Source organism: Chelonoidis abingdonii, chromosome 2 (genome assembly GCF_003597395.2).
Source record: "Chelonoidis abingdonii isolate Lonesome George chromosome 2, CheloAbing_2.0, whole genome shotgun sequence".
NCBI lineage: Eukaryota > Metazoa > Chordata > Testudines > Testudinidae > Chelonoidis > Chelonoidis abingdonii.
Window position 1 is genome coordinate 79,484,359 of NC_133770.1, and position 26,073 is coordinate 79,510,431.

Below are 26,073 nucleotides of genomic sequence, written 5' to 3' on the forward strand. Positions count from 1 at the left end.
GAGCTCCACTGCACTGCTGGACTTTTAGCAGCCTGAAGATCGTGACTGACTGGCAGAGGCTCCAGGATTGACAGGTTGGTGACCACTGTCCTATACACCCCATCATCATTCCTTTAAAACAATATCTCTACTGCATCACTGCCAGGAAGTATTGCTGCCAAAAGATTGGCTAACACTGCTAATAGTAAATCATCTCTCCAGAAGAATGGAATGAGATTGGTTCAGAAATAAAAATCAGTCCACATCAGAAAAAGATTGATACAGGCAAACTTTTAGACACACTTGCTCTTTGCTCGTGAACCAATTAAAAAAATCCTTCACTTGAATTGCCATTGGAACAGGGGCATTCAATGTGTTTAATTTCATTTCCCTCAGACACGTTATTGGCCTATTAGAACACAACTACCAAAGTAAATTATATTAAAAGGCTACTTTTCTTTTTAACGTATTCATATATTTGGCAGCACTATTTTGTAGTTTTCTCAAAGTTTTCCTGGATCTTAATCTAAAATCCCCCACTCTATATAGACTTTAGATGCAACAGCATGGCCAAGTGATAATTAAAAAAAAATTACATGCAGCTTTAAATTTAGAGAGACTTTGTGGCTATTTGAAGTGGAAACTTCCACAATTGAGGACTAATATTAAAATAGTTTTTAAAATCACTCTATTCTGGAGCAAGCAGTGCCTATGAGATGAAGAGGTTAACAAACAGGTTTGATACTTAGTTATGATACATAAACCGTCATATCAAATAACTGAGTAGCAAGATCCATATGAGTGGGTTCTTGTGCCTGCAGGAAGGGGATCTCTATCTATGGCTATACAATATTGATTGTATATTTTTTGTGGTACTTGTACAGTAGTAATTGATTTTTATATAAATTACATAAATTCTTACGTTCTGATGAGGACAAGGGTTGTATCAAGATTTGGATGCTACTTATTCAGCTTCTTTACTGCTACCAAGCACCACAGTAAAATAACTCAAATATTGAGGAAAAGGTAATCAAGTCCCTCCTGGACAACATTATTGCCTTCCACTTATATAACATCTTTCAGCTAAGGATCTCAAATTACCTACAAGGCCTTGGCCGGGGATCAGTTCCTGGTCGCAGGGGCTGAGCGAATGTAGTCTGCAGTCCGAGCCCTTGGGTGGGGCGGACGGCGAACAAACAGGTTAGGGGCTCTGGCCCTTTGGAGCCGGGGAGAGCAGTCAGCAGGTTAGGGGCTCTGGTCCTTTGGAGCCGGGGAGAGCCGGGGACAACTGGAGGCGATCAGGTTAAGTAAAGGAAGGGGGGAGTCTGCCACCCTTAAGGGGTGGCAGGGGGAACGCAGGCCCTCCCACTCCACTGCATTCCAGCCCGGGGCCCTAGTAGCGGCTCTCGCCGCTAAGGCGGTCAGTGGGGATCCGGCCCAAAACACACTGACCGGGTGAGCAGCAGGGTTCCCACCGAAACACACTGACCGGGGTGGTCAGTGGGGATCCTGGCCAATGCACACGGCCATCGGCTCGGGGTCTTCTGCGGCCTGACTGTAGTCAGCCGCCCCCGAGCTGCTTCCAACTCCCCCTCCCTGAGTACCTGCCCTTCGCCGGCATCGTCCAGGGGTTCCCAGATCATAGGTTCCTCAGCCGGCTCGGCAGCAGGGGGTCCAGTCCAGTCCTCGGTGTATCGGGCGGTCCGGTCCAGTCCTCGGCGTCCCGGGGTCCAGGTGGTCCGGTCCAGTCCTCGGGGTACCAGGGTTCGGGCGGTCTGGTCCAGTCCTCCACAGGGCGAGCGTCCGAAGGCTCGGCCCGCTGCTCTGGGTACTGGCCCCAGGGGAGGTCAGGCCAGGACCCCTCCGGATACCGGGTGTGGGGTAAGCCAGGCCCAGCAGGAGCTCGGGCACCCACGTCTGCCTTCTCTGGCGGCCTCCTTCTGAGGGCTGGGACCGGGTTTTTATACTTCCTGTCCCACCCCCTGACTTCCTGGGGGCGGGAACAGGCAGAGGGGGCCTTGAACTTCCGGTCCCGCCCGTTGGCTTCCTGGGGGCAGGGATAGGCAGCCGGGCTTCTGCCCGGGACCGCAGGGTTTCTGGCCTATTCCCTGTCTCAGGAGCGTGGAGGAGGGGACCCCCCTCGCTACAGGCACCAAAACCTTGAGTGACCGTTTTCGAAAATTAAGCCTAAGGGAAGGGCACATAATGAGTTAGCAGTACAATTATTCAACAGTGCAGAAGCACCATGCATTTTTGTGGACAGTGTCTACTCTCACACTACCTTTAATATAAAGAATGGAGGATCTCCCTCTGCTTCCATTTCCTTGATTAGGATCACAGCAGCAGGACTCATTACATAGTTTGCAGCAGTACTGGCAATCCACATGCTCAAAAAGTCAGGCCCCCCAAAGTTAGTGAATGCTTAAAAATAGAAGTTTTCTTTTAAAATTTGCCTCCAAACTTGTTTCTGCTATAAAATTTTTTAAAATGAATGCTTAACTTATCATGCAGTTATATGGCTTCAAGAAATTAGACTTTAAGAAAGACAGAAAATATTGCAAGACTAGCAAGTCATGACAGCTAGCAACACTTTACAGTATTTAGGAGGCAGACTCCCCCCAACCCAACTGGAGACAATGCACTTGCTCTTCTTCTCCCCACCCCCTCCTCAGGAAAGGATAAACATGTGACAAAGGTGTGATCAGATTGCTTAATTACACTGCTGGAAGGCACCCCAATACTAGGTTGAAGAGCACAGTATGAAAGCCTATACACAATAGAACAAGGCTCCAGAAGCAGGGGCAAAACCAGGCCTTGAGTTGCTCCCTCTCCAATCCTGCTGCCAGAAAAGATCAGGCATATCCCAGCTGCCATTTGTGGTGGAACTAGGGATGCTGGCTATGCTGCCACACCCCCTAGCTTGAAGGGATTTCCATTACAGACAGGATTTGCAGTTTGGTTCAATGGCTTTCAGCATTCCCACTATAAAAAAATGTTTCAGCACTGCAGCCAACTGGAAATAAACGTGGCCTGAATAGCCTCTTTTGCCTCACCCTTCCCAGCTGCAGCCAGAGAAGGGCAGGCAGGGCTACCGAACATCAGTATAATAGGCGGGGGGAGGGGGGGGGAAATGTCACTCTTGGGACCAGGCCCTGCAGATGGGGAAACAACTCCCTGGCTGGGCTCCTGCCACTCTAGCGCCCACCAGGCTGCATGAGCCTCACCCTCAGCACTCACAGCCTCACTCCCTACAGGAGGCCAGGGCAGGCCCTGGATGCCTAGGCTAGGCAGGACGAGCGCAGCTGGCCAAGGCAGGTGGCCCATAGCGAAGCCAAAATGAGATTACAACTCCCAGCATTCCGCAGTCCGCCTTGCTACGGACCTCGGAGCAGGACAAGCTGGGATTTCCCGCCGCTTCCCCACCCCACCGGTGCTGCACTAGCCCCCAGCCAGGAAACCAGCCCTCCCTAACCCCCAACTACCTCATTTATCTCACGTGACCGTTAAACTACACCCCCCCCGCCTTATATAATTGGTGGAAACAGCCGCCAATCACATTCTTCCACTTCGCACTGTTCCTTTTTCATTGGTCACTGTAGGTAAAGTGGCCTCTTCCCCTGCCACGCCTGTTCTGATTGGCTGAGCTCATGGGCCTGTCCCGGACCGTGGCAGTACCTGTCGCTCTATGACAGGTTGACAGGGAGGGCCTGACTGAGAGGGTAAAGTAGAGATTGGTTCTTCCTCCCCCTTCACCGTTTCCCTCCTCTCTGTGCCCCCGCCCCTCTGCAAGCTCCGCCCTCTCTCAGATGGGCGGGGGAAAAAAGCTCCCATTCATTTATCCTCGCACCTCTTCTGATTCGCCTGCGGCTTTAGGCCTCGGTAGTTTCATGCCCCAGCCTCGTCCCACTGTCTCCCACGTCATCTCCCCATATGGTTTCCTCTTGGATCGCGCGCAGTCCTCTCTCGTCCCCCACCTCGCTACCGCGCGCTCCTCCGCCACCGCCTCCCTCCTCCAACTCGTGCGCAGCCGCTCTGCCTTCCTGGCGTCCCATCCCGCCCCCTGCCGGCTCCTCCTTCCCCCTTCGCCCCCCCCCACTAGCCTGGGGCTCCTCCTTGCCCTCAGCTCGCGCGCGCTGTCCCGGTCGCGCTCTCTGCCTCGCGCCGCACTGGGATGTTGACCGCTGCGTCTGGAGGCAGATCCCGGCGAGGCGAGGCGGCGGCCGGGGGAAGCCAGTGAGGCAGCCACAGCCCCCGCCGTAGCGCTCAGGGAGCGGGCGGACCCTCCCTCCTCTCCCCCCCTCTCGCCCGCGCGCTAGGCGGAGAGACTGCGAGGAGCCCGGGGTACAACATGGCGGAGCACTCGGCCCCCGACCACAGGCACAAACCCGCCAACTCCGCCGGCTCCTTGGCGCTGGGGAATAGCCGGGCCGGGACGGGCAGCGGCTCCTCCGCGGCGGCTGCCGGCGGCCCCCCGGCGGGTGGAGGCGGCCTGTCGGGGGGCCTGTCGCAGCCGGCGGGCTGGCAGTCGCTGCTCTCCTTCACCATCCTCTTCCTGGCCTGGCTTGCCGGCTTCAGCTCCCGGCTCTTCGCCGTCATCCGCTTCGAGAGCATCATCCACGAGTTCGACCCCTGGTGAGTCGTCGCCGCCGCCCTGGGGCAGTGGGGAGGGGGGACGGCGGGGGTCAGGGGTCGGGGCTGATGCCTGCGTTGCCCCCGGTCTGGGCTATGAACGCGCCGCCCAACCCCCCGTGTCCCGAGCTCCGGAGGCGGGGCGATGCCCCCGGTGAACGGCCTAACCCGGCCGGGCACCGGCCCGCGGGGCCGCTCGCCCACTTCGCCAAGTTGAGCTGCGCCTGTTCCTCCCGCTGCCGGGGGGCGGGAGCCGCGAGAGGATGCGGTGCGGCTGGGCTAGGAGTGAAGGGGCATCAGGTGTTGGGACACGCGAGGCTAAGGGGGCCATGGGCCGAGCAAGGAGGCGCAGGCAGGCGTCTGGCTGGGAGGCAGCGTGAGAGGGACCCGAAGGCAGGGCACAAAAGCGGCAATGCGTAGCCAACGTGTGTGGGCTTTGCGGAGCATGGATAATCGGTGTGATCGGAAGAAAGGTGTTAAAATGAAGCAGCCTTATTGCTTTGCCTTTCTCCTTCCTGTGTGCCCCCTTTGACTTGAATTGTGCATGTTGCAGCTAGGAGTGTTGGTACAAATTACATTTTTTGTGGCAAGGGAGGGATCGGGAAAGTTGTGGCAACAGCAGGCAGGTGGGCTGCAGAGTTACGCTGGAGAAATTGAAATCAGTATGTGCTCTTTTAAATAAAGATGAACCAAAAAGGAACTAGAATTTCATATGAAGTTCTTCTGTCACATTGTTGTCTCCAGATGTGCATAGTATTCTTTCATTGGATTCCTTTTTGACCAGGGCTAGTGAGTGAGGAGGGTAAGGAATGCACCTCAGGAAGTAAATCTTCATAAAAGTGACTGGTAGGATTACAATAAAATGGGTGACACTGATTTACTGCCAGTTATTTAAAAGTGCCCAGTTTTTTTTCAACCTAAGATTTCTTACTGTTTCTCAAATATCATTATTTTCTAAAGATTGTTTTCATTTGTATGGAAACTGGATTCTTGTGTGTTGGAGGGAATGGAACTATGTTATTGCAAAAGATCAAGAAATGCTGCTGTTCTAGTCCTTGCAGCAAAGTTTGTGGTTAAGAGGAATACAGCAGGAACGTGGGGAAAATTTTTGGAGTATGGCATTAAAATATTGTATCTTGTGTTAGGTGAGACCATTCTAGGAAGCTGCCCTGTATTTAGATCCTTAAGTAAGATACTTTTGCATTATTCATTTGATTTTCTTAAACAAGCCAACATTTTAGGTCGGAGGTCTCTTATGGTTGATCATTTTGAGAGAAGGGCATGCTCTATGTTTTGAAATACTGAGTATACATTTTATTGTTGATAAAATCTAGAAAAAATGTAATATTTTACTAAAATATATATTGTACATTTCAATTTCCCTATTTGAATATTCAGTTTGGGTGCAACTTTCATTTCTTATTTAGTTTGCAAATTTATGGTATTTGAGGGCAGAGAAATAAAGAACATGATGAACTCACACAGAAGGCTTTGTTCTTAAGCATTGTTGTTAAATCATTTTAATACAAATTCAGTACTGAAAAAGCAAAAGTAAAGGATACTTAATTCAAGCATTGGACCGTTATAAGAGTGTTTTATTGTGTAAATGTAAATAAATGAAATTGAAATGCAAATATAAATTAATATAAATTAGAGAGTAAGGGATTTACTACATTTGGTGCATACTTTAGGAATTGTCAGCTATGTGGGTTTTTTTTTAATGCTTTTCTGTTCTAAATGTAGGTAAAGGGATTTACACTTTGGAATAGTTTCCAACTGCAATAGTTTTCACAGTCAGGAAGTTTTTCCTGGTATAGGGCCTAAATTTTATCCTAATTTCTTCCTGTTATTCTTATTTATCAAAGTTCATTCTCCTCAAATGAATGGAAATTGTGCTGTGGTGAGTTAGGTGATGTAATATCTTTTTAAAAACAAAGAAAGAATAAAACAAAAATTAAATTTCTAGTTCTTATGGCAGCAAAGGTAACATTCTACTTGTAAACACTATGTTAGATGCAGTCATCTTCCTGACTACAGACAGCTTCGGTCTGTCTGCTGCTGCATGTAGCTTTGCCAATCATCTGTAGAACAAAGTTAACAAAACCCAGTGTTTTTTCTGCAAGTCTTGGGGCATCAGTGAAAATGTCAAGAATCCTATCAGTGTTATGATGCTACATACCAGAAGTGTAGCAGTAGGCAGTAGAGCTATTTAGTGAGGAAGAGAACCTAAACAGTGCAAGATCTGGAAGAACGATGGAGTAGAGGAGACCCTTCTACTTTGCAGCCGTCTTAGTGCAAGGAGACAGGAGGAGGAGACAGAGCTGCTCCTCCATTGAGCAGTTAGATAGGAGTAGAATTACAAATTTATAAGACTCCTACTAGTCAAAGTCCGGTTAGAAAGAATCTATAAGCCGAGTCCAGGAACCACGCCCAAATAAAAATCTCAGTACCTGCCTCCTTCCTAGGGTATGTCTACACTGGCAGAGTTCATTCGCTGGCAGTTACGTTGCCGCTCAGAGAGTGCTGAAGGGAAACCACTGTTGTGTGTTCACACTGTCAGCTGCCTCCACAACAGCATGTTCACACTTGCGGCACTTGCATTGGTATTGGGAATGGTGCACTCTGGGCAGCTATTCCACAGAGCATCTCTTCCTCTTCTGCCGCTAAGAGTTGTGGGAAGGAGAGGGGTCGGGTTGCAGGGCATCCTGGGTTCTGTCCCAATGCCCCGTGATGCATTGCTTCGCATCCCAGCAATCCCTGTGCTTCCATCCGCATTTGGTGCCATCTTTCAACGGGTTGTGTACTGCATGCTCTGCCTCTTCAGTGTGCAGGAATGGATCCTGCACTGTCGACCAATATGCTACTCACTAACACGTCACAAGTAGCAGTGTACTTTTTCCTTAAACTACAAAGGCAAGAGGAGTGTGACATTGATCTCGCCACACATAGTAGCTATGACACAAGATTGCTTGTGGCATTCATGGAGGTGCTGACCATAGTGGAACGCAGCTTTTGGGCTTGGGAAACAAGCACTCTGTGGTGGGATCATATCGTGATGCACATCTGGGATGACAAGCAGTGGCTGCAGAACTTTCAGATGAGGAAAGCCACATTAATGGGACTGTGTGAAGAGCTCATCCCAGCCCTGTGGCTCAAGGACACGAGAATAAGAGCTAACTTGTTGGTGGAGGAACATGTGGCGATTGCACTGTGGAAGCTGGCTGCTCCAGAGTGCTACTGATTGGTCGCTAACCAGTTCGGAGTGGGAAAGTCGACTGTTGGGTTGACGGAAGTGTGCAGGGCCATTAATTGCATCCTGCTCTGAAAGACCATGACTCTGGGCAATGTGTGTGACGTGGATGGTTTGTATAAATGGGCTTCCCTAACTGCAGAGGGGTGATAGATGGCATGCATATTCCAATTCTGGCACAAGACCACCTAGCTACCGAGTACATTAATCGGAAGGGGTATTTTTTTATGGCTCTCCAGGCACTTGTGAATTACTGTGGGTATTTCATGGATATTAATGCAGGCTGTTCTGGAAAGGTGCATGACGCATGCATATTTCGGAACACTGGCCTGTTCAGGAAGCTGCAAGCAGGGACTTTCTTCCTGGACCAGAAGATCACTATAGGGGAAATCAAAATGCCCATTGTGATCTTGGGAGACCCTGTCTACTCCTTAACACCGCGGCTTATGAAGCCATACACGGAGCACCTTGACAGCAGCAAGGAGCGGTTCAACAACAGGCTGAGCAAATGCAGAATGACTGTTGAGTGTGATTTTGGCCGTTTAAGGGACCGCTGGCGCTGCCTATATGGGAGGCTGGACCTGGCTGATGACAATATTCTTATGCTTATAGCTGTGTGCTGTATGTTCCATAATATTTGTGAAGGGAAGGGTGAAAGCTTCACTCAGGGCTGGACCACGGAGGCTCAGTGCCTGGAGCCTGAATTTGAACAGCCAGAGACTGGGCTATCAGAGGGGTGCAGCACGGGTCCATGAAGTAAATACTAATGGGAATTGTGTGATTATGGGAGACTTTAACTTCCCAGATATAGACTGATACAGTTCCACATGGGGAATTATTAGCTAAAATGGAAAAGATGGGGATCAATATGAAAACTGAAAGGTGGATAAGGAACTGGTTAAAGGGGAGAGTACAACGGGTCATACTGAAAGGTGAACTGTCAGGCTGGAGGGAGGTTACTAGTGTAGTTCCTTGGGGATCGGTTTTGGGACCAATCTTATTTAATCTTTTTATTACTGACCTTGGCACAAAAAGAGTGCGCTAATAAAGTTTGCAGATGACACAAAGCTGGGAGGTATTGCCAATACAGAGAAGGACTGGGGATATCATACAGGAAGATCTGGATGACCTTGGAAACTGGAGTAATAGTAATAGGGTGAAATTTAATAGTGAAAAGTGCAAGGACATGTATCTAGGGATTAATAACAAGAATTTTTGTTATAAGCTGAGGACGCATCAGTTGGAAGTAACAGAGAAGGAGAAGGACCATGGAGTATTGGTTGATCACAGGATGACTGAGCTACCAATGTGAAGTGGCCATGAAAAAAGCTAATGAGATTTTGGGATGCATCAGGCTTGGTATTCCCAATAGAGATAAGGAGATATCAGTACCGTTATACAAGGCACTGGTGAGACCAGGGCTTTGGAGCGGAGCCCGAAGCTGGAGCGCAGAGCAGTGGAGCTGCAGGTTTTTGCCTGGAGCGCAGAGCAGAGCTGGTGCACAGCTCCAAAGCCCTGAGTGAGACCTCATCGGGAATACTATGTGCAGTTCTGGTCTCCCATGTTTAAGAATGATGAATTCGAACTGGAACAGGTACAGAGTAAAGGCTACTAGGATGATTCAAGGAATGGAAAACCTGTCTTATGAAAGGAGACTCAAAGAGCTTGGCTTGTTTAGCCTAACCAAAAGAAGGCTGAGGGGAGAAATGGTTGCCTTCTATAAATATATCAGAGGGATAAATACCAGGGAGGGATTTAAGCTCAGTACCAATGTGGACACAAGAACAAATTGATATAAACTGGCCATCAGGAAGTTTAGACTTGAAATTAGATGAAGGTTTCTAACGATCAGAGGAGTGAAGTTCTGGAACAGCCTTCAAAGGGGAGCAGTGGGCGAAAAAGACATATCTGGCTTCAAGACTAAGCTTGATAAGTTTATGGAGGGGTGGTATGATAGGATAGCCTAATTTTGGCGATTATTGACCTTTGACTATTAGTGGTAAATATGCCCAATGACCTGTGATGGGATATTAGATGGGGTGGGATCTGAGTTACTACAGAGAATTCTTTCCTTGGTGTCTGGCTGGTGAGTCTTGCCCACATGCTCAGGATTTAACTGATCACCATATTTGGGGTCAGGAAGGAATTTTCCTCCAGGGCAGATTGGCAGAGGCCCTGGAGGTTTCTTCCTCTGCAGCGTGGGGCAAGAGTTACTTGCTAGAGGATTCTTTGCACCTTGAAGTCTTTAAACCATGATTTGAGGACTTCAGTAGCTCAGGCATAGGTTAGGGGTTTGATACAAGAGTGGGTAAGATTCGGTGGCCTGCGTCATGCAGGAGATCAGACTAAGGTCAAAAGGGACCATTATAATCATCTAAAGTCTATGATTCTATTCAAGTAATCATGTCAGCAGGAACTCAGCCAGCCACACACCCACGGAAACGTTTTTACACTTCGTCATTTTTGTGGGAAGCATACACTCAGCCTTCTTAAAAAACTGTCAAACAGATGCTTTTGGAGTATGCCAAGATGGTCACCAAAGCTGAACTATTTCAGACCAAGGGGAGTAAATCCTAGTCTTGGAGCCCTCTCTGAAAATGCTCTGCCAGGTGCCTCCTCCTTTTTAAAATGGCGATTCATTTTAGGCACCCCTGTTGACTCAGGCTGTCTCAGTAAGGGATAGAGAAAGAGGCAGTCTTTCAGGTAGCTAGTTCCAAGCTATTTCATGCTCTACAGGTAATAACAAACACCTTAAACTCCACCCAGAGACCAATAAGTAAGTAGTGCAGAATGTGGACCAGTGGTGTTATATGCTCCCAGTGAGATGCCTTGCTTAGTTTTGCTACATTTGCTTAACCTTTTACTATGGATTGAAGCTACTTACTGGATTGTTGCTTGCAGGGCTACACATGTTTTCTTTTTAAAAGATTGTTATCTTCAATACTGTACCAGTCAAGCAGATGTGAAACAGCTTAAGGCCTGGTCTACCCCTAAAACTTAGATTGACCTAGCTATGTCACTTAGGTGTGAAAAATATGCACCCCATGAGAGATGTAGTTAAGCAGACCCAAGTGCCAGTATTGACACCAGTGGGTTGAGAGAAGAATTTTTCCATTGATATAACTACTGTATCACCTCTTGAAGGGTGGATTTATTACAGTGATGAAAAATACCTTTCTGTTGCTGTAGCAAGTATCTGCTTTACAGGAAAGTAGCTTTAGTGCTTGTGGTGTAGACATCCCCAAGGGTCAGTTTCTCTCTGCTACTGTTTATAAAAACTCAGCAGCAGAAGCAAATGTGGGAACTGTTCATGCGAGGAGGATAATCCAAAAAAGAGTACTGGAGCCAACTGTCTTGCAAGAACCAGGAGGTTGAGGGAGTAGTAGAGATCTTTTTCTCCATTGTAGTGTTCATGAGACACTGGTATAGTAAGGAAAAACACAAGGAATGTATAGGGGCTTAAGTCTGAGATACCTAATGGAACACTTGAGCAGGGTCCAATGGTACCATCCGAGTAAGATTCCAAACACTCTCCCCATTTCCAGAAGCTGTGTTGGCTTTTCACCTCTGCATTTTCTGTGGACAGTGTCTCTTGTCTCCAATCTTTCTGTTGGCAGCTGGTAGGTTTAGTGTGCTAGTTATTAGTGCTTGGAAACTTCACTAGACTCGTGTTTTGGGTCCCATGGATGGTTGTGGGTATTGGCATGAGAAGCGGCGGGGGAGGGAGAGAGATTGTTGGATAAGTCAGAAAAGAGAAATATGGTGGGTGTATGCACTGTGGGGAAAGTGCATGGAATGAGAGTGGGAAAAAATAAGGAGAGAGAAAATACAGAGCTGGTGGTAGAGAACACAATATAGGGAAAGAGTTAAAAGATTTAAGGGAGGAGACAGAGAGGAAACTGATACTAGAGACGACTCCTGAAAAAGATGGCCCATTATCTATTATGGAATAAAGCCAGGCAAGAAAAGAGAGCATCTCAAAATGCAGTAAGTAGGTATGGTCAAATGGAATTCAGCAAATTTAATTGTTAAATATTAGAAAAACTATTAGACAAATACTCTGCAGCTGGTCAAACGCTACTAAGTTGATGCTAATCCATTAACAACTGTGAATCGTTGAATAAAATACCTGATTTATTTTCATAGTAGTACATTCCATTTGTAATATAGAAAGTTGATTGACAGTGTGTTTTAGGATGAGCACTAGTGACACCTCTAGTGAGATTGCCTAACGCTTCCCATTGCAACCCTCTCTTCAATTGCTTGTGACTTTGGCAAACTATAACCAGATTGTCTGAAATCTTCTGTGATTAGTGTCTGACTCAGGAAGAATTCATTTTGGAAATGTAAGCAAAAATGTTTCTGAGGACAAGGCTAGTGAGAAAAATAAGTGGTTTGGTCAATCTTGGTACTTGTAAGATTTTTTTGGTCATTGTTGGGTTTTATTTTTAATATAGATAGATACTCTAGTGTCTACTGGGTTTGGAATAGGAGCTTGAAATTGGGGAGGATGGATAATTTTGGGCTTAGAGAGATATTTTTGCTGTCCCATGAAAATATGTCCAGATCTGGTCAAATTACAATCCTGTAAAAATTACAGTTTTACATATAGAACTGCTGAAGGCTTGTTGCAGGATTTTCTTAAATTCCAGCCACACTGAACATGCTTCCAAGCATCACTGAAGGCTTGTCTACTCTACCCACCGGATCAGCAGACAGCGATTGATCCAGCGGGGGGTCTAGTATAGATGCGATAAATCAACCACTGAGTGCTCTCCCCTCGACTCTGGTACTCCATCAGAATGAGGAGTGCAAGTGGAGTCGACAGGAAAGCATCAGGTGTCGACTTACCGCAGTGAAGACACCACAGTCGGTAGATCTAAGTATGTTGACTTTAGCTACGCTATTCACGTAGCTGAAGTTGCATATCATAGATTGGCCCCGTGCGTTAGTGTAAACAAGCCCTGAGCTTCCTGCACCTTTCTGAAGCAGGACATGGATGTGGACAAAATAGATTTGCTTTTTTATTTCACCTGCTGTTGCTTTTCCCTGTTAAAATATCCTTTTGGCAGAGGGAAAGGTGGGCTAGTCAGGGAGTCAGAGGACCATTAATTCTAGTCTCCCCTCTTCTTCTGGCTAATATTAAGAATTCTGTGCACTTCACAGCTCTTATTATTAAGCAAGGTTACATAACTATACCTGGGTACGGAGGAAAGTATCAGTCCTCCATTTTACAGAAAGGATAACTGAGTGTTTGCTCCAGGTCAGTCATAGCAGAACTGTGAGTAGAATCCAGGACTTTAATATAGGAGACCCAAATCGCTATCCAGTATGCTGCTTCTCAGTCAATCTGCCAAATGCACATGTTTGGTTGTGCTAGCTGAAAACTGGGGCTACTTCTTCATGTGATATACCGTATATACTTGTTCATAAGCTGAATTTCTTTTAGTAAAAAAGGGAAGCACCAGAGACGGGGGTCGGCTTATGAGCGTGGAACAATGGGGTATAGAGAGGGAGAGGTGGGACAGAGTCCCTCCCCCAAACAGAGGGAGCAAGGAGAGGCAGCACAGCCAGCAGAGACAGAAGGGAAGAGGCGAGGCCAGAGCCTCTCCACATCTGGCCACACTGCTCTCTCCCCAGACTCCAAAGCAGCTGCAGCTCCGGGGCTGGCAGGCTGCAGCCATGCCACTCGGCCCCACCTCCCAGAGCAGGCTATGCCCACGCTGTCTTGGCTCCAGAACATGCTGCGGCCATGCTGCCCGGCCCAGCCCACTGGAACATGCTGCGGCCGCGCTGCCCAGTCTGGCTCACCGGAGCAGGCTGCAGCCACACTGGCCAGCCTGCCAGAGCAGCTCCAGCTAGATCAGACACATCTTCCCCTGGCTCTCCCCAGATAAGTTGGGATGGGATGGGGAGAGTGTGGGGGTCCCGGCCTAGGGGTAAGGTTGTGGCGGGTGGTCACAGGGGTTACTTCCCTGACTCCCAGCTTCTCACCCCCCTCTCTTCACTCCTCCTCCCTCCCCCCAAAAAATTCCCCACCAGTTGCTCTCCCGGCCAGTCAGGGTAAGCAGCTGGTGCGCCGGGACACTTTGTTTACTTAGGTTTACCTCTGTGCCTGCGGACGCTCGAGGTAAACAAACTATCTTGGACCACCAGCCGCTTATCCTGATGGCCTGGAGGCCAAAGTTTGCTGACCCCTGAATTTTAGGGTTGGCTTATGGATGGGTTATAAAAAATTTCCATTTTTATTTATCCATCTTGGGGGGGGGGGGCGGTTGGCTTATAAACAAACCGGCGTATGATCAAGTCTGTACGGTATGTTCCCTTGTGTGGTATGTCCACGTAAGATAAAGCTTTCTATTGTTGTCAGCTAATGGAATTATTCCTTTAGCTCAAGTGATAGAGTTTTATGTTGCACTGTTGAAGCTCCTGGATTCATACACAGCTGACAGCCCAGGCAGGGATTGTTGTACATGCTAACATGTCATTTGTTTATTTATTTAATTTTATTTTCACTTTTTTTAAGAAAAAAGAAAGAGAAAAAAAAAATGCCACCCCATGCCTCCTTTCTCTTAGTGCTATTCTCTGCCTTGTTGGCTATATACCTTCCACCTTCTGTAATACCTGAGGCAGAAGCTATGTGAACAGCAGCCTTATTTACTATATCCCTGTTTCATTCATTGGATACCAGCTAAGCCAGTGGTTCTCAAACTTTTGTACTGGTGACCCCTTTCACATAGCAAGTCTCTGAGTGTGACACCCCCCCCCCTTTATAATATAGAAACACTTTTTTTATGTATTTAACACCATTATAAATGCTGGCAAAGTGGCAAAGTGGGGTTTGGGGTGGAGGCTGACAGCTCATGACCCCCCATGTATTAGCTTTATGACCCCCTGATGGGCCCGACCCCCAGTTTGAGAACACCTGATTTAAGCTGTATGACAAATGGGGAAGGGGTCTTGTGGAAAAAATGTGATGATGATTATGTAATTATATTGTACAGGCAACCTTAATTCTGACATTTCTTAATTTTGAGTGGTTGACTTGCAGTCTTTACATACTTTTAATGCATGTAAACAGTAAATAATAAATAACTGTTGCTTTATATTGCAAGAAGTATGTTTTTGTGTGGGCATGGGTTTATGAAGGCTTTTCAAATTCTGATCTTCCCTTCCCAGTGATTGGCAGACAGTGGGGAAAACCAGATGCTGAGAAGGGTATTTCTTTAAGAATGCATATGACTGACTAGGGCAGCCCCACAGTAGATGGAACATCTATATATCTTTACCAATGAGTTGGTAAAATAACGTTTCATGTTTCCTGACCTGAAGGGTGTTGAATTGAAATATTTAGAACAAATGGTCAATAATACCTCTCCTGATACAGTTACAGTTACCTTTACTCTTTCAAGTTTCTTTCTTTAGTCTTACTGTATGGCTTGAACTTTGTCAGTTCTGTTCTAAAATATAATGTTACAACGTACAATTCAATGGATACTGGAATTTATTTTTAAATACTTTTGGAAAAATATCTTAAAAGAATGTTTCATTTTGACAGTCTAGTTATATTTATAAAAGATATTTACAATTCTCATATATTCAAGGAATTTTAAAATACTTCATTCTTTTATCATCATTGGACTATCTTCATATTATAGCTATTTTTTCCCCATTCAGAAAGTGAAATGGGTGAAAAGAAATTGTATCTATAGTTTTATGTTTGTTTTTTGTGGGGTTTTTTAGGGGTGGGGCAGGTCAGGATTGGAAGCTAATGGGTGGCTTCTGGTCTGCTAAAGCGTGGAACAACAAGTGTCAAAACTAATGCAGTTCATGAACTGTTCAAAAAGTTTTATTAATCTTCTTAGGGTACTTTGACTACTGTACGTTATGCAAGTGACTAGCACAATTTATCTGTGTTTAATGTTTGAAGTAATATTTGAAAAGATGCTACATATGTTTCATGATCCATTTTACCTTGTGATAGTTTTTATTCTTTCAGTTGCCACGTGGAAAATTAAGTTTGACAGTAAAGAAATTCCATTAAATGTTTGCAGTGTAGCATCTTAATTTGTGGTGACTGCTGGGGTCAGTCTCATATTACTTTTGGTCGTCTTATTCTGAGAACTTTTGTGATAATCTTGCTTTTCTGCTCTAGCTAAACCTCTTCAGTGGCTGACAGTGTTCTTTTGGTTTTGAGTTGGTTGTCCAATTTGAAAGCAATAAAAATGAGTTTTCATTTTTATTTTTTTGTAAAGAAGGCTGAGCTCTATCTGTTGCTCAGAGGAATCTGTAACATATAACATCAATTAATTTTGATGGAAAGTCATATACCAACAGTTTTAGCCCTGTTCCAAAACCTTTGCTATGTCTATATTAAGATGTCCTTTTTACAACACTTCCATGACATGCCAGTGCCTCTGTGCTTCAGCACAGTATTGTTCTCCATGCTCAGAGTGTCTCAGCTCAGTAGCACTTGCATCATGTTCTTGGGATCAGAAGACTGTTTGTGTCAGCTTGCACTTTTCAGTGCACATCCCTCTGCTGTTTTTTTTTTTTTTTCAAGGATGTTTTTTATTGAGAAAAAGGGGCTGCACAGCAGCTTTAAACACATTAGTTCAGCAAAACTTTATATAGGGTGCTTGACCGTATTGTCTTCTGCCTTACATTTTACTGTGATGTGCCAGTGGTGCCTGTACACGTCACCCATGCACTGAAAAAAAGTTTGGGCGTAGCCTTCAAGCCTAACAAGGAAACTCCTATATGTGACCATGCCCAGAGTGCTTTGAAGAGTAAACTTGTAATGCTGAAACCTGTAATGGGCCTTACTGTTAGGTTTTCCCACACCAGGGTTCTCCCACCCCTATTAAACCAAGAGAGTCTGCTTTCTCATTGGATTCCCCTCACCACCATTGGAGCTGAGGGCTCTGCCAGGTTTTGGCTGTTGGAGTTCAGTACCACCAACTTCAAGCATATCACATGAGGTGAAAGCCTCTGTTCAAGAGACCAAGGCAGCAGGCACCAGGAGAAGGCACCTGACTTCAAGCAACTTTGTACCGAGGCCTTCTGATGTCCCCGTCTTATACTGCAGTGCTCAAAGAAGAGAGAACAGTGATTTTTGGTTACCACTGTGTTTTGGGGTCATCTGCAAGACTGTCACAAAATTTTCAGTACTGGCTTCCAGACAGCCCTCTTGCTGTGAATCACCCCACCTCCAAAAAAGGAGATCCTGCAGGAAATACTGTTGAGTCTCTCCTGCAAAAAGAGCTATTAAGCTTTTGCCACTGGCCAAAAAGATAATTGGTATCCAGAGTGAATGTTGGCTTAAGCAGAGCTGTTTCGTGGTCTTTATTTAACTAGAACTCCTTAGCTCATCTTTCTGAGGTGTTGTATTTCTAGCTAACTTCCAAAATAGGAGAATATTCGGAGGCTACCTTCAAGTGGAATTTACTTATCAATAACTGTAGTTTGTTCAGATGTTGTCTCAGCCTATTCATACTACCTAACCAATTTCCTCCTCTACTTCAGAATTCCGCTCTATTGAAATCTGACCGTCAAAGGAAGGTACAGGCAGTTGGTGGTCACAGGTCTATTATATAACATTGGCCTTGAATGATTAAGTTTTAAAAGGGCACTCATGTAGCATCTGACAAGTACTGCTCATTGATAATTTTCTGAAGTCTGCGGGTGCATCCCAAAAGTGTAAATAAGAGGTGGCAATACTGAAGTTAATGATAAATACTTTTTTTTTCCTCCTCCAAATTGTGCTGAGGTTCGTTATTTACCAGTTCATATTCTAGTTGTTCCTTGAAAATTATTTCTTTAACACTTTTTATTTTATTTTTTACAGGTGGACTGGTATGTGAATATTTATGTGCTGCATACCATCAAGTGTTCAGTTACTATAGTTCAGAAACAGGAATCTGTGTTTAACTTGCTTTAATTACTTGTCACTTGTCTTCAAGTGGAATATCTTCCATCTTTAGTTGAAAGCTTGCTAATGAAACATTTTAAAAAAATGGGTCTGCAATATAGCTCATGAGATGTATTCTTTAATAGATAAAACCTTGTGAATTGGCTGAGTTTAGCATTTCATCTAATGAAAGTTATTTTGTGAGGATAAAGAAATTAAGTATTTTTTAAAAATTGGATGGTGTTTGTGATATGTAACTCCTACAAGCAGAAGGTTGGCAGAAATCTGATAAAGGATAGGTTTTTTGTAAGTACCAGCCAAGAAAACTCGATCTCAGTGTTCTCAAAGTTAAGTAGCATCCCTTCTGGATTGGGCCTTATCACCCGTAATAAATATCTAGTCCAAATTCTGCCTTCATTGTCGTCATCAGTTCAAGAGACTCAGCTGTCACTGGGACCCATGGTACTACCTCCAGTGCCTTCACCTGCACACCGAACAGCTCTACAGATGTGGTCATCAGAATACCAGTTAGGCTGGTATCATCTAGGGAAAAACTACAGTTGATTTCCCTGGCTCTCCTTTCTTCAGAGTCTGAATCTTCTTCACTGGTACTGACTGATACGGCACTGCCTTCATCTCAAGAAGAAGCTTCTTCCTCAGACTCTGAGGAATCCTGTGCGTTCCAACCTAGCCAGTCCCATCAGGAAGGGATATGTTACCTACCCCCGGTTTCTGCCTCAGTACCAGCACAAATTGTATAGGATGAAGCCTTGGACTTTGCATAGTTGGGGATCAGTGCCATACCAGTGACCCTTTTGGAACCCAGGGGGCTTCCTCCCCCAATCCAGAGCATCCCCACAGCAACCTCAGCTGGCTGCAGCTACTGGCTGCCAGGAACTTCATCTCCATAAAAACCATAGCGTCAGTGCTGAGCCCAGTACCAAGCCAAGTCAGGATCCTTCTGGTGAACAGCTGCATGAGAAGCAAGAACTGGACTAGCCCCTGATGCCATTAGCATTCTCTTCCTTTTCCCTGATTGAGGCAGGGCCCCCAAGGGGGGCGGGGGGCAAGCAGGGCAATTTGCCCCGGGCCCCGCAGGGGCCCTCACAAGAGTTCTGGGACCCGCTGCCGAAGTGCCCTGAAGACCCAGCTGCGCTTAGGCGGCGGGTCCCGCTTCGGCGGTAATTCGGTGGCGGGGGGCTCCCGCAGCAGGTCTTCAGGGCACTTTGGTGGCGGGTCCCGGAGCGGAAAGACTCCCTGCCTCTGAATTACTGCTGAAGCGGGGAGCCCCCCACCGCCGAATACCCCAGGCCCCCGGAATCCTCTGGGCAGCCCTGGATTGAGGCAGTTGTAGCGGAGCCTATTTCTCCACCTTCAGATGATTTTAAGACTTGAGATTTTTTAAGTTGTTGAGAAGGATGGCTATGGGCCTAAATTCCCCCCCCCCCCCCAGGAGGTCCAGGAAAAATCTCATGAGTTGGTGGACACTCTGATCTCTGTAACACCAGCTAGAATAGTTATACTGACAAAAGATGCTATGTAGAACCTACCAAGGTCCTTTGGCAGACCCCACCTTCCTTGTCTCTGACTTCAAAAGGAGAGGAGAAATGGTACTATGTCCCCCAGTAGGGATTCAAACACCTATGTAACCATCCTCCTCTAGGCTCCCTTGTAGTGGCAGCAGTCAGTGAAGAAGAAAGATGGGCACCAGGCCTCAACCCCCAAAATAAAGAAGACAAGAAGCTCAACTTATTTGGGTGGAAACTTTATTCTACATGTGGATTGCAGATTCATATTGCAAAAGGTAAGTAACTGCTTCTTCCTGAAATGGAAACAGAGGTCCATTTTCTGTAATAATCTCCGGAATTCCATGTTGGGCAAACCGAGGTTTACAGATTCAGTGACACAGGCAGCTGTTTTGTGCAAGAAATGTTTCCCAATAATTGGAGAAAGAAATTAACCATCCCATTTAGAATAGAAAATAAAATATAAAAGTCCATGCCTAGCTTGCTTCCTGGTTGATCAGATATTTCATGCATCATGAGTTGGTTCCTTTTGTTGATTGGCTAGAAACTCATTGCAAATATCGTACTCGCTTACAAAGTTTGTCCTCACTGCTCACTTTTGGCCAATGCAGGATGCCCTCGGGCCTCATGTAGACACACGTCAGCACCAATATGGATTGACTGGGTGTGGGTGAACATTTCAGAATGCATGTCTTCAGGTATTATGACCCTACTGCCTTTTATTACTCCTAGGGGCATTCTGCGCCAAAAAAAAATTAAAAATTCTGCACAAATTTTAAAATTCTGCAAATGTTATTTGTCAAAATAACACTACATAATAATGCCAGTTTCAATTATTTTGGTAATTTATTTCAGAATACCTGTCAGCAAGTATGTCTGTACAATACAGAGACACACACAATTTCCCCCAGGAGTAGAGAGTTAAAGAAACCCCTATGACAGCCCAGTTCCTATGTCTCTGCCCACTTCACCCCCCCTGCCGGGCCAGCTGAGGGGGGCAGACACTCTCCTCCCCCTATCCCGGCCAACTGCGGGGGCCAGACACTCCCTCAGCTCCTCCATTACCCCTGGCTCTCCCAAGCCTTTGCACCATTTCTGAGGGAAGCAGGAAATACATTTCTGTATTGTAGTTTAAATGAATCATTACTCACAGTTCTGTATTAGTGTGCCCAGTAAGGAATATTTGTCCAAACAAACCCCCCAAAAACATGAATCTTTCTATTCGTCTATATTGTTAAAGACATGCTTGCTGACAGGTATTTTGAAATGAATTACCAAAATAATTGAAATCAATGTGATATTATGTTCCTTTGATAAATAAGATGTGCAGAATTTTAAAATATTGTGCACAGAATTTTTAGTGTTTCGGCGCAGAATTCCCCCAGGAGTAAGAGAGAGACAGCCTCTTTTTTCAGCCTGTGGCCTCAGTCCCATTGAGAACAATAGAAAATGACAGTTATTTTGAAAGAAGGATATTTTTATCAAATCTCTGGATTTCCCTTACTCACTCTTGTCCCACAAATTTAAATATTGGCCTCCTCCAGTGCAGGGCCACTAACATGACTTAGTACCAGGTAAATAAGGTTACCATCTCTGCTAGCTATTCTGATATGTCCTGCAGGACTGAAGAAAAGGGGAGACAATTAACAAGGTAAATTTACTAACAAGGTGAAGAGCTGATCTGAGTTCTTCCTTCTTCCATTCTGCAGCTCTGCATTTCTGCCCACTTTCTTCTTAAAGATAATTCAAAAGCAGAAACCCTATGGTAGGTGGAGTCAGATTTTATATGTTCTGTTCTTTGCCTTCTTACTTCCTGGTCACTGGTGGCATAATGTTAAAGTATTGATTATTCCAGGAGTGTTGGAGTTGAGGAGGGAATTCAACAAACTTTTTCACAAGTGAATAAATTTCCAGTGTCAAATGTTACTATCACTTAGACTATGCCTTCCATCCTTTTCTACAACTGCAAAATGTATTTTAGTTGAAAGTGGTGCACTTAGTCATTTTGATGGTAGTACCTAAGTGTTCCCGGTGTGTTTTATTAAAAAGGTTATATTAAAAATATTTTAAATAGGTGTCACCATCTTTTAAAAAAATTGTAGGTCTGTGAGGACTCTTCTGAGTAACAGCTGGCAATAAAAAATTTCTCGCAGATTGGTGGCCTTCGGGCCTGGAATCAGAATGACTTTATATGTTAGAGGCAAAACTAATCTTTGAATCAGTGACTAATAACTGTCAGAACTCCTCTCTTGGAAAGACTGCAGTAACATAGTGTTTATAGCTCAAGAAAGACTGATACTTTTCCTCAAAGTAATAATTTTTTAGATGAAAATCCGAAGACTTACAAAAAAATCCTTTATCAGATTTCCAGTAGCATTAGTAATTAAAAAGAAAATCAGAATCAAGATGAGAAATATTTAGAAATGTGACAGAAGCTTTCCCCTTAATCTTTTATTCTTTGCTTCTTTTCTCCTTACACTTTAAAAAAAAAACAAAAAACCAAAAAGACAAAAACGCATTGATTTCAGAGGTTTATTAGGTTTCAGTTTTTGAAAGTTATAGTCCCATATGTAAAGAGTGAAGTTATAGGTTACGGGTCCTCTCATTTGTGCTTTACTGTTCATTTTTTAAATTTATAATGTAACGTCAGGATTTCAGTGGATTGAATGGTAAAAGCTTGTTTGAATTTTAATGGTTTATAAAGACATAAATATATTTTTAAATTTGTAAAAATGTGGATATATATATATAGATGTATTTCCTCTTCTTATAACCAGAAATTATACAGAAGTAGTTCTGAAAGTGGTTTGTGTGTGTATTGGAAGATGCTTGTATGATTGTAATTGGATAATCTTATCCATTTTGTGCCTTTTGTTTTTAGGGAATTTAGGCTAAGCTGTCTTGACTCTCAACAGGCAGATATGTAGTGATCTTTATTTTTTTTTAAATGTTCCTATCTAATGCTCATGCACATGTACAATACAAAGTACAAAGTTGACTGATTGGTAACACAGGAGACTTAGTCCCCAGCGCAAGCCCCTCTCACCCACCCTCTAATCAATTTCAAATCTGATCACCCAACCCAGTAAAGAAAAAAATGCCTAGCAGCGTGGATCATTCCAGAGTTAAGGACTTTTGAGAATGTGCTGTCCTCTTACACCATCCATACACAGCTAGAGAATTTAAGGTTGTTTCCCAGGCGATCTCAACTGCAGAATTAAAACATGAGAAAGAGAGTATAACATATACAAGACCTAAATCGTAAGCTTTATAGATAATCATGTTTGTGTACTTCATCTGCATACTCTGGAGAATAAGATTCCAGGAAGAAGTATGACTTAGGCCTGGGTTACGCTAGCAGGGGGGTTTCGAACTAAGATACGCAACTTCAGCTACACTATTCGCATAGCTGAAGTCGAAGTATCTTAGTTCGACTTACCTGGCCGTCCTCATGGCAGCGATCCGACAGGCAGTATAGACGTACCCTAAGTAACTGGGCAATCACATTCTTAAATCTGTTAAGGCTGAAGATCCAGATAGCTGGAAATTGTTTGGAAATGTGATGCCTAGTTCAATATGAATTACCTTCTTTTTCTCTTTATTTTTGATCAAATATTTATTTCTACTCTTTCCATCTCAGTACAGTATCAGTTGCTCTGCTACACTTCTACATTTAGGTGTCTCAAGTTCTTGTGAAAATGAAACATAAATAGAAATACAAGTTAGTCACTGATAGTCATATGGAATCTTTTGTATCAAACTTCAGCAAACACTAACAGAGTGGTGGGAGAGCAAGTTGCCCAAATATAATGTGGGGCAGGGAGGAAAGGAATCTGAAGAAGGCTCAGCTAAACCAAGGAAAACAGAATATTAGCTTCATTAATAATGTTACAGAACCCATTGGCGTTCCCGGCAGGCGAAGACCTGAGCCTCTTGGTTGTTTCAGAATGAGACACTGTCTGGGTGACAGTTTCAGAGCTACCAGCCTAGCTCCCTGAAAACTGAGTTCATATAGAGACTATCTCCTGGATTTACTCTGCCATTGCTTCTGGCCCTGGTTGTGCTGCTGCTGTCTCCATAGCTGCAGCTCCCACTGTGAAAGCTGCTCTTGGATGAACTGAGGAAAATTAAAACACTCTATTTCAAGTGTGTTTCCATTGTTCTTCAAGTGATTGCAGATGTCCATTGCACTAGGGGTGTGTGCATCCTGTGCATTGATCTCGGAAGGTTTTCCCTGGCAGGACCCAGAGGGTAACCACACTAGCTCCCTGTTACTCCAAATCAAGAGTATAAAGGGTGGAGCTGTTCACTCCCCTTCAGTTCCATCTTACCATTGGTGGTCACAGTGTATTGTCATTTTTTCCTCTTTGAATGTGCAGTCAGTGTGTTTTTTGTTAGTGGTACTTGGTGCACCTAGTGCTGCTGGAACCCACATCTAGGTCCTTAGGCTTCAAACTTTACTTTGAGTGGTGCAAATTCTTGCCTGAAATGCTTGAGCGAGGGTCACATCAGAGACAGGTATTTGTTTTTCCTAGACAGCTGGATCAATACCAGTGGAAGTACACGCAGCAGAGGAGGAGACCTCCGCCTTCCACCTCTGCTACCTCCGCATCCACACGTTCCCACACCTCTAAACAGCCCATCTGATTCCTATCGAGTATGGCATATGGACTACAGCAGATCTTAGACTTTCTATCTCTATCCCTCCTTGTGGGAGGAAGTTGTCACGTTTCCTAAGTAAGTGGCAGTCCGTTACCTCCCGCAAGTGGGTGCTAAAGGTGATGGAATTGGGATCGATTCTCCAGTTCCTGTTTTCCCTTCCTGTCCCCACCCTCTTCCCAGGGGCCTATCTCAAAAATCAGTTCTGAAATAAGTGCAGATTCTATGTTCTTTGAGAGCCTAGAAGTGCCTCCTCAGTATTGGGGCAGCAGGTTCTACTCCCAATGCTTCCAAATACCCCAAACAATAGGAGGTCTCAGGCCAATTCTGGACCTTCAGAACCTAAATGAATATGTCAAGAAGTTAGTTCTACATGTTCTTTAAACTATTATCCCTTTGCCAGATCCAGGAGATTGGTATGCTGCCCTTTTCTTTCCCCTGTATTTTGTAGCTACTCTACTCCTATATTATGTTTAGTGCCCTGGCTAGAAAAAGGACTAAATTTTTCAAGCCATGTTTTGTAATCATTTGTAAAAGAGGAAAGAATGCAGTATGCAAAATGCTACTGTAGTAATAGGGTTGCTATTTTAAATATACCAAATTCAAATTCAGAGTGTAAGGTTTCAGTGGTAACACATCTGTACCACATTAAAGCTATGTATACAAGCATACATTTAACAGCTTTTATCTGAGATGAAATGTTACATATGTACATTGTAGCTATATTTGCATTTCGTAGAATCTGTAATATCTGGATCTTCGTAATTAAATGTCATCATTAATGTTTCGTTGAACAATTTGTATACAAGTAGATAATACCAGTCACACTTAGAGTAATTTGGAACTGAGCATTTTTATGACAAGGGCTTAGTATTATGCTTGCCCTGAAGAGACACCTTACACAATCTATTCTGCAAAATCTAAATTTACTTTAAAAAAAAATCTAGCTCTTACAATAGCAAGGATTGTAATTATGAGCTGTGTAAATGATAGATAATTTTCTTGAGTTTGCAGGCATAAAGCCTGAGTGCCCCTGCTGTGCTAAAGGTTTTAGGGGCAGAGTGGAATTAACAAGATTCTGATTGGTTTCACTGCTGCTGTTCACATCTCTGAACCTTAATGACATTGTCTGGAATCTTATCCATTTCATGCTATTAGTGACAGGAACTAGACTTCTTATTTGGTTATTGCTAATGTGCCTCCCTTTCCCTCACCCTATATTTTTTTATCTATGTTTATGCTATATTTAGTTGCCTGGCTAGAAAAAGTATTGTACATTTTTCAAGCCTTGTTTGTAATCACTTGTAATGTGCTGAGAGAGAAGCTGAGCCCTGTTTAGGGGGCGGGGCTTAGGGGTCCTATAAAAGTAGCCAGTCAGTCAGGCAGCGGCATAGACAGCTGCAGCGGCACAGCAGCCAGCAAACAGAGCTGTAAACAGGGGAGTTTCAGAGGGAGTTTACAGGAGGAGGCTATGGGGGAGACCAAGAGACCTAGGCAGAGGAACTGACAGGCTAGTTAAGGGAGTGGGTGGTGGTCTGCCAGTGTTCTGGTGCCTGTTGGGAGTTTGTTTTGTTTTGTGTTTCTTGGACTACCAGGTTTTAGATGGGAAGGCTATGACTGATACAGAGGCAGCAGTGAAAGACACAATGAGGATGACTGGATGTGGAAGCTGCGGCATGTACATGATCCTGGAGAGGATACCTGAAAAGAGTTTTGTCTGCATGAAGTGCCGCCTGATAGAGCTGATGGAAGAAAAGATCCGAGGACTGAAGATGCAGGTGGAAACTCTGGTCGAGTTTAGAAGAGGGTTCGAGCAGATAATGGAGCAAAGACATGAGGAGGCTGAAGGGATAAGCTCAGACTTGCAGATGGAAGCAGGACCAAAGAATTCTGAGGAGAGACTGCTGGGTGAGGAAAGTGGACGGTGGAAGCATGTGACTAAGAGAACCAGGCAGAGGAAAAGACGGGCCAGTGAAGGAGAAATAGAACTCAGGAACAGGTTTGCAGAGTTGGATAATGAAGAAGGGGCCCAGCAGGTGGTCGCTGAAGGAGAGAGGGCAAGGAAAAAGAGAAGAGCAGCTAGTCCTGCAGAAGGAGGGGAGCAGTTAATGGAGGCAACA

At 44.9% G+C, this 26,073-nt stretch overlaps 1 protein-coding gene across 1 annotated transcript in view; it reads left to right on the forward strand.

Moving 5' to 3' along the window:
* The first annotated feature begins 4,081 nt into the window (after window positions 1-4,081).
* The window catches only part of STT3B (STT3 oligosaccharyltransferase complex catalytic subunit B), a 92,763-nt gene continuing 70,771 nt past the window's right edge, over window positions 4,082-26,073 (forward strand). Inside the window, exon 1 of the mRNA XM_032784155.2 lies at window positions 4,082-4,611. Coding sequence (XP_032640046.1) covers window positions 4,328-4,611 — 284 coding nt within the window. The 5' untranslated portion in view covers window positions 4,082-4,327. The remainder of the gene's footprint in view (window positions 4,612-26,073) is intronic.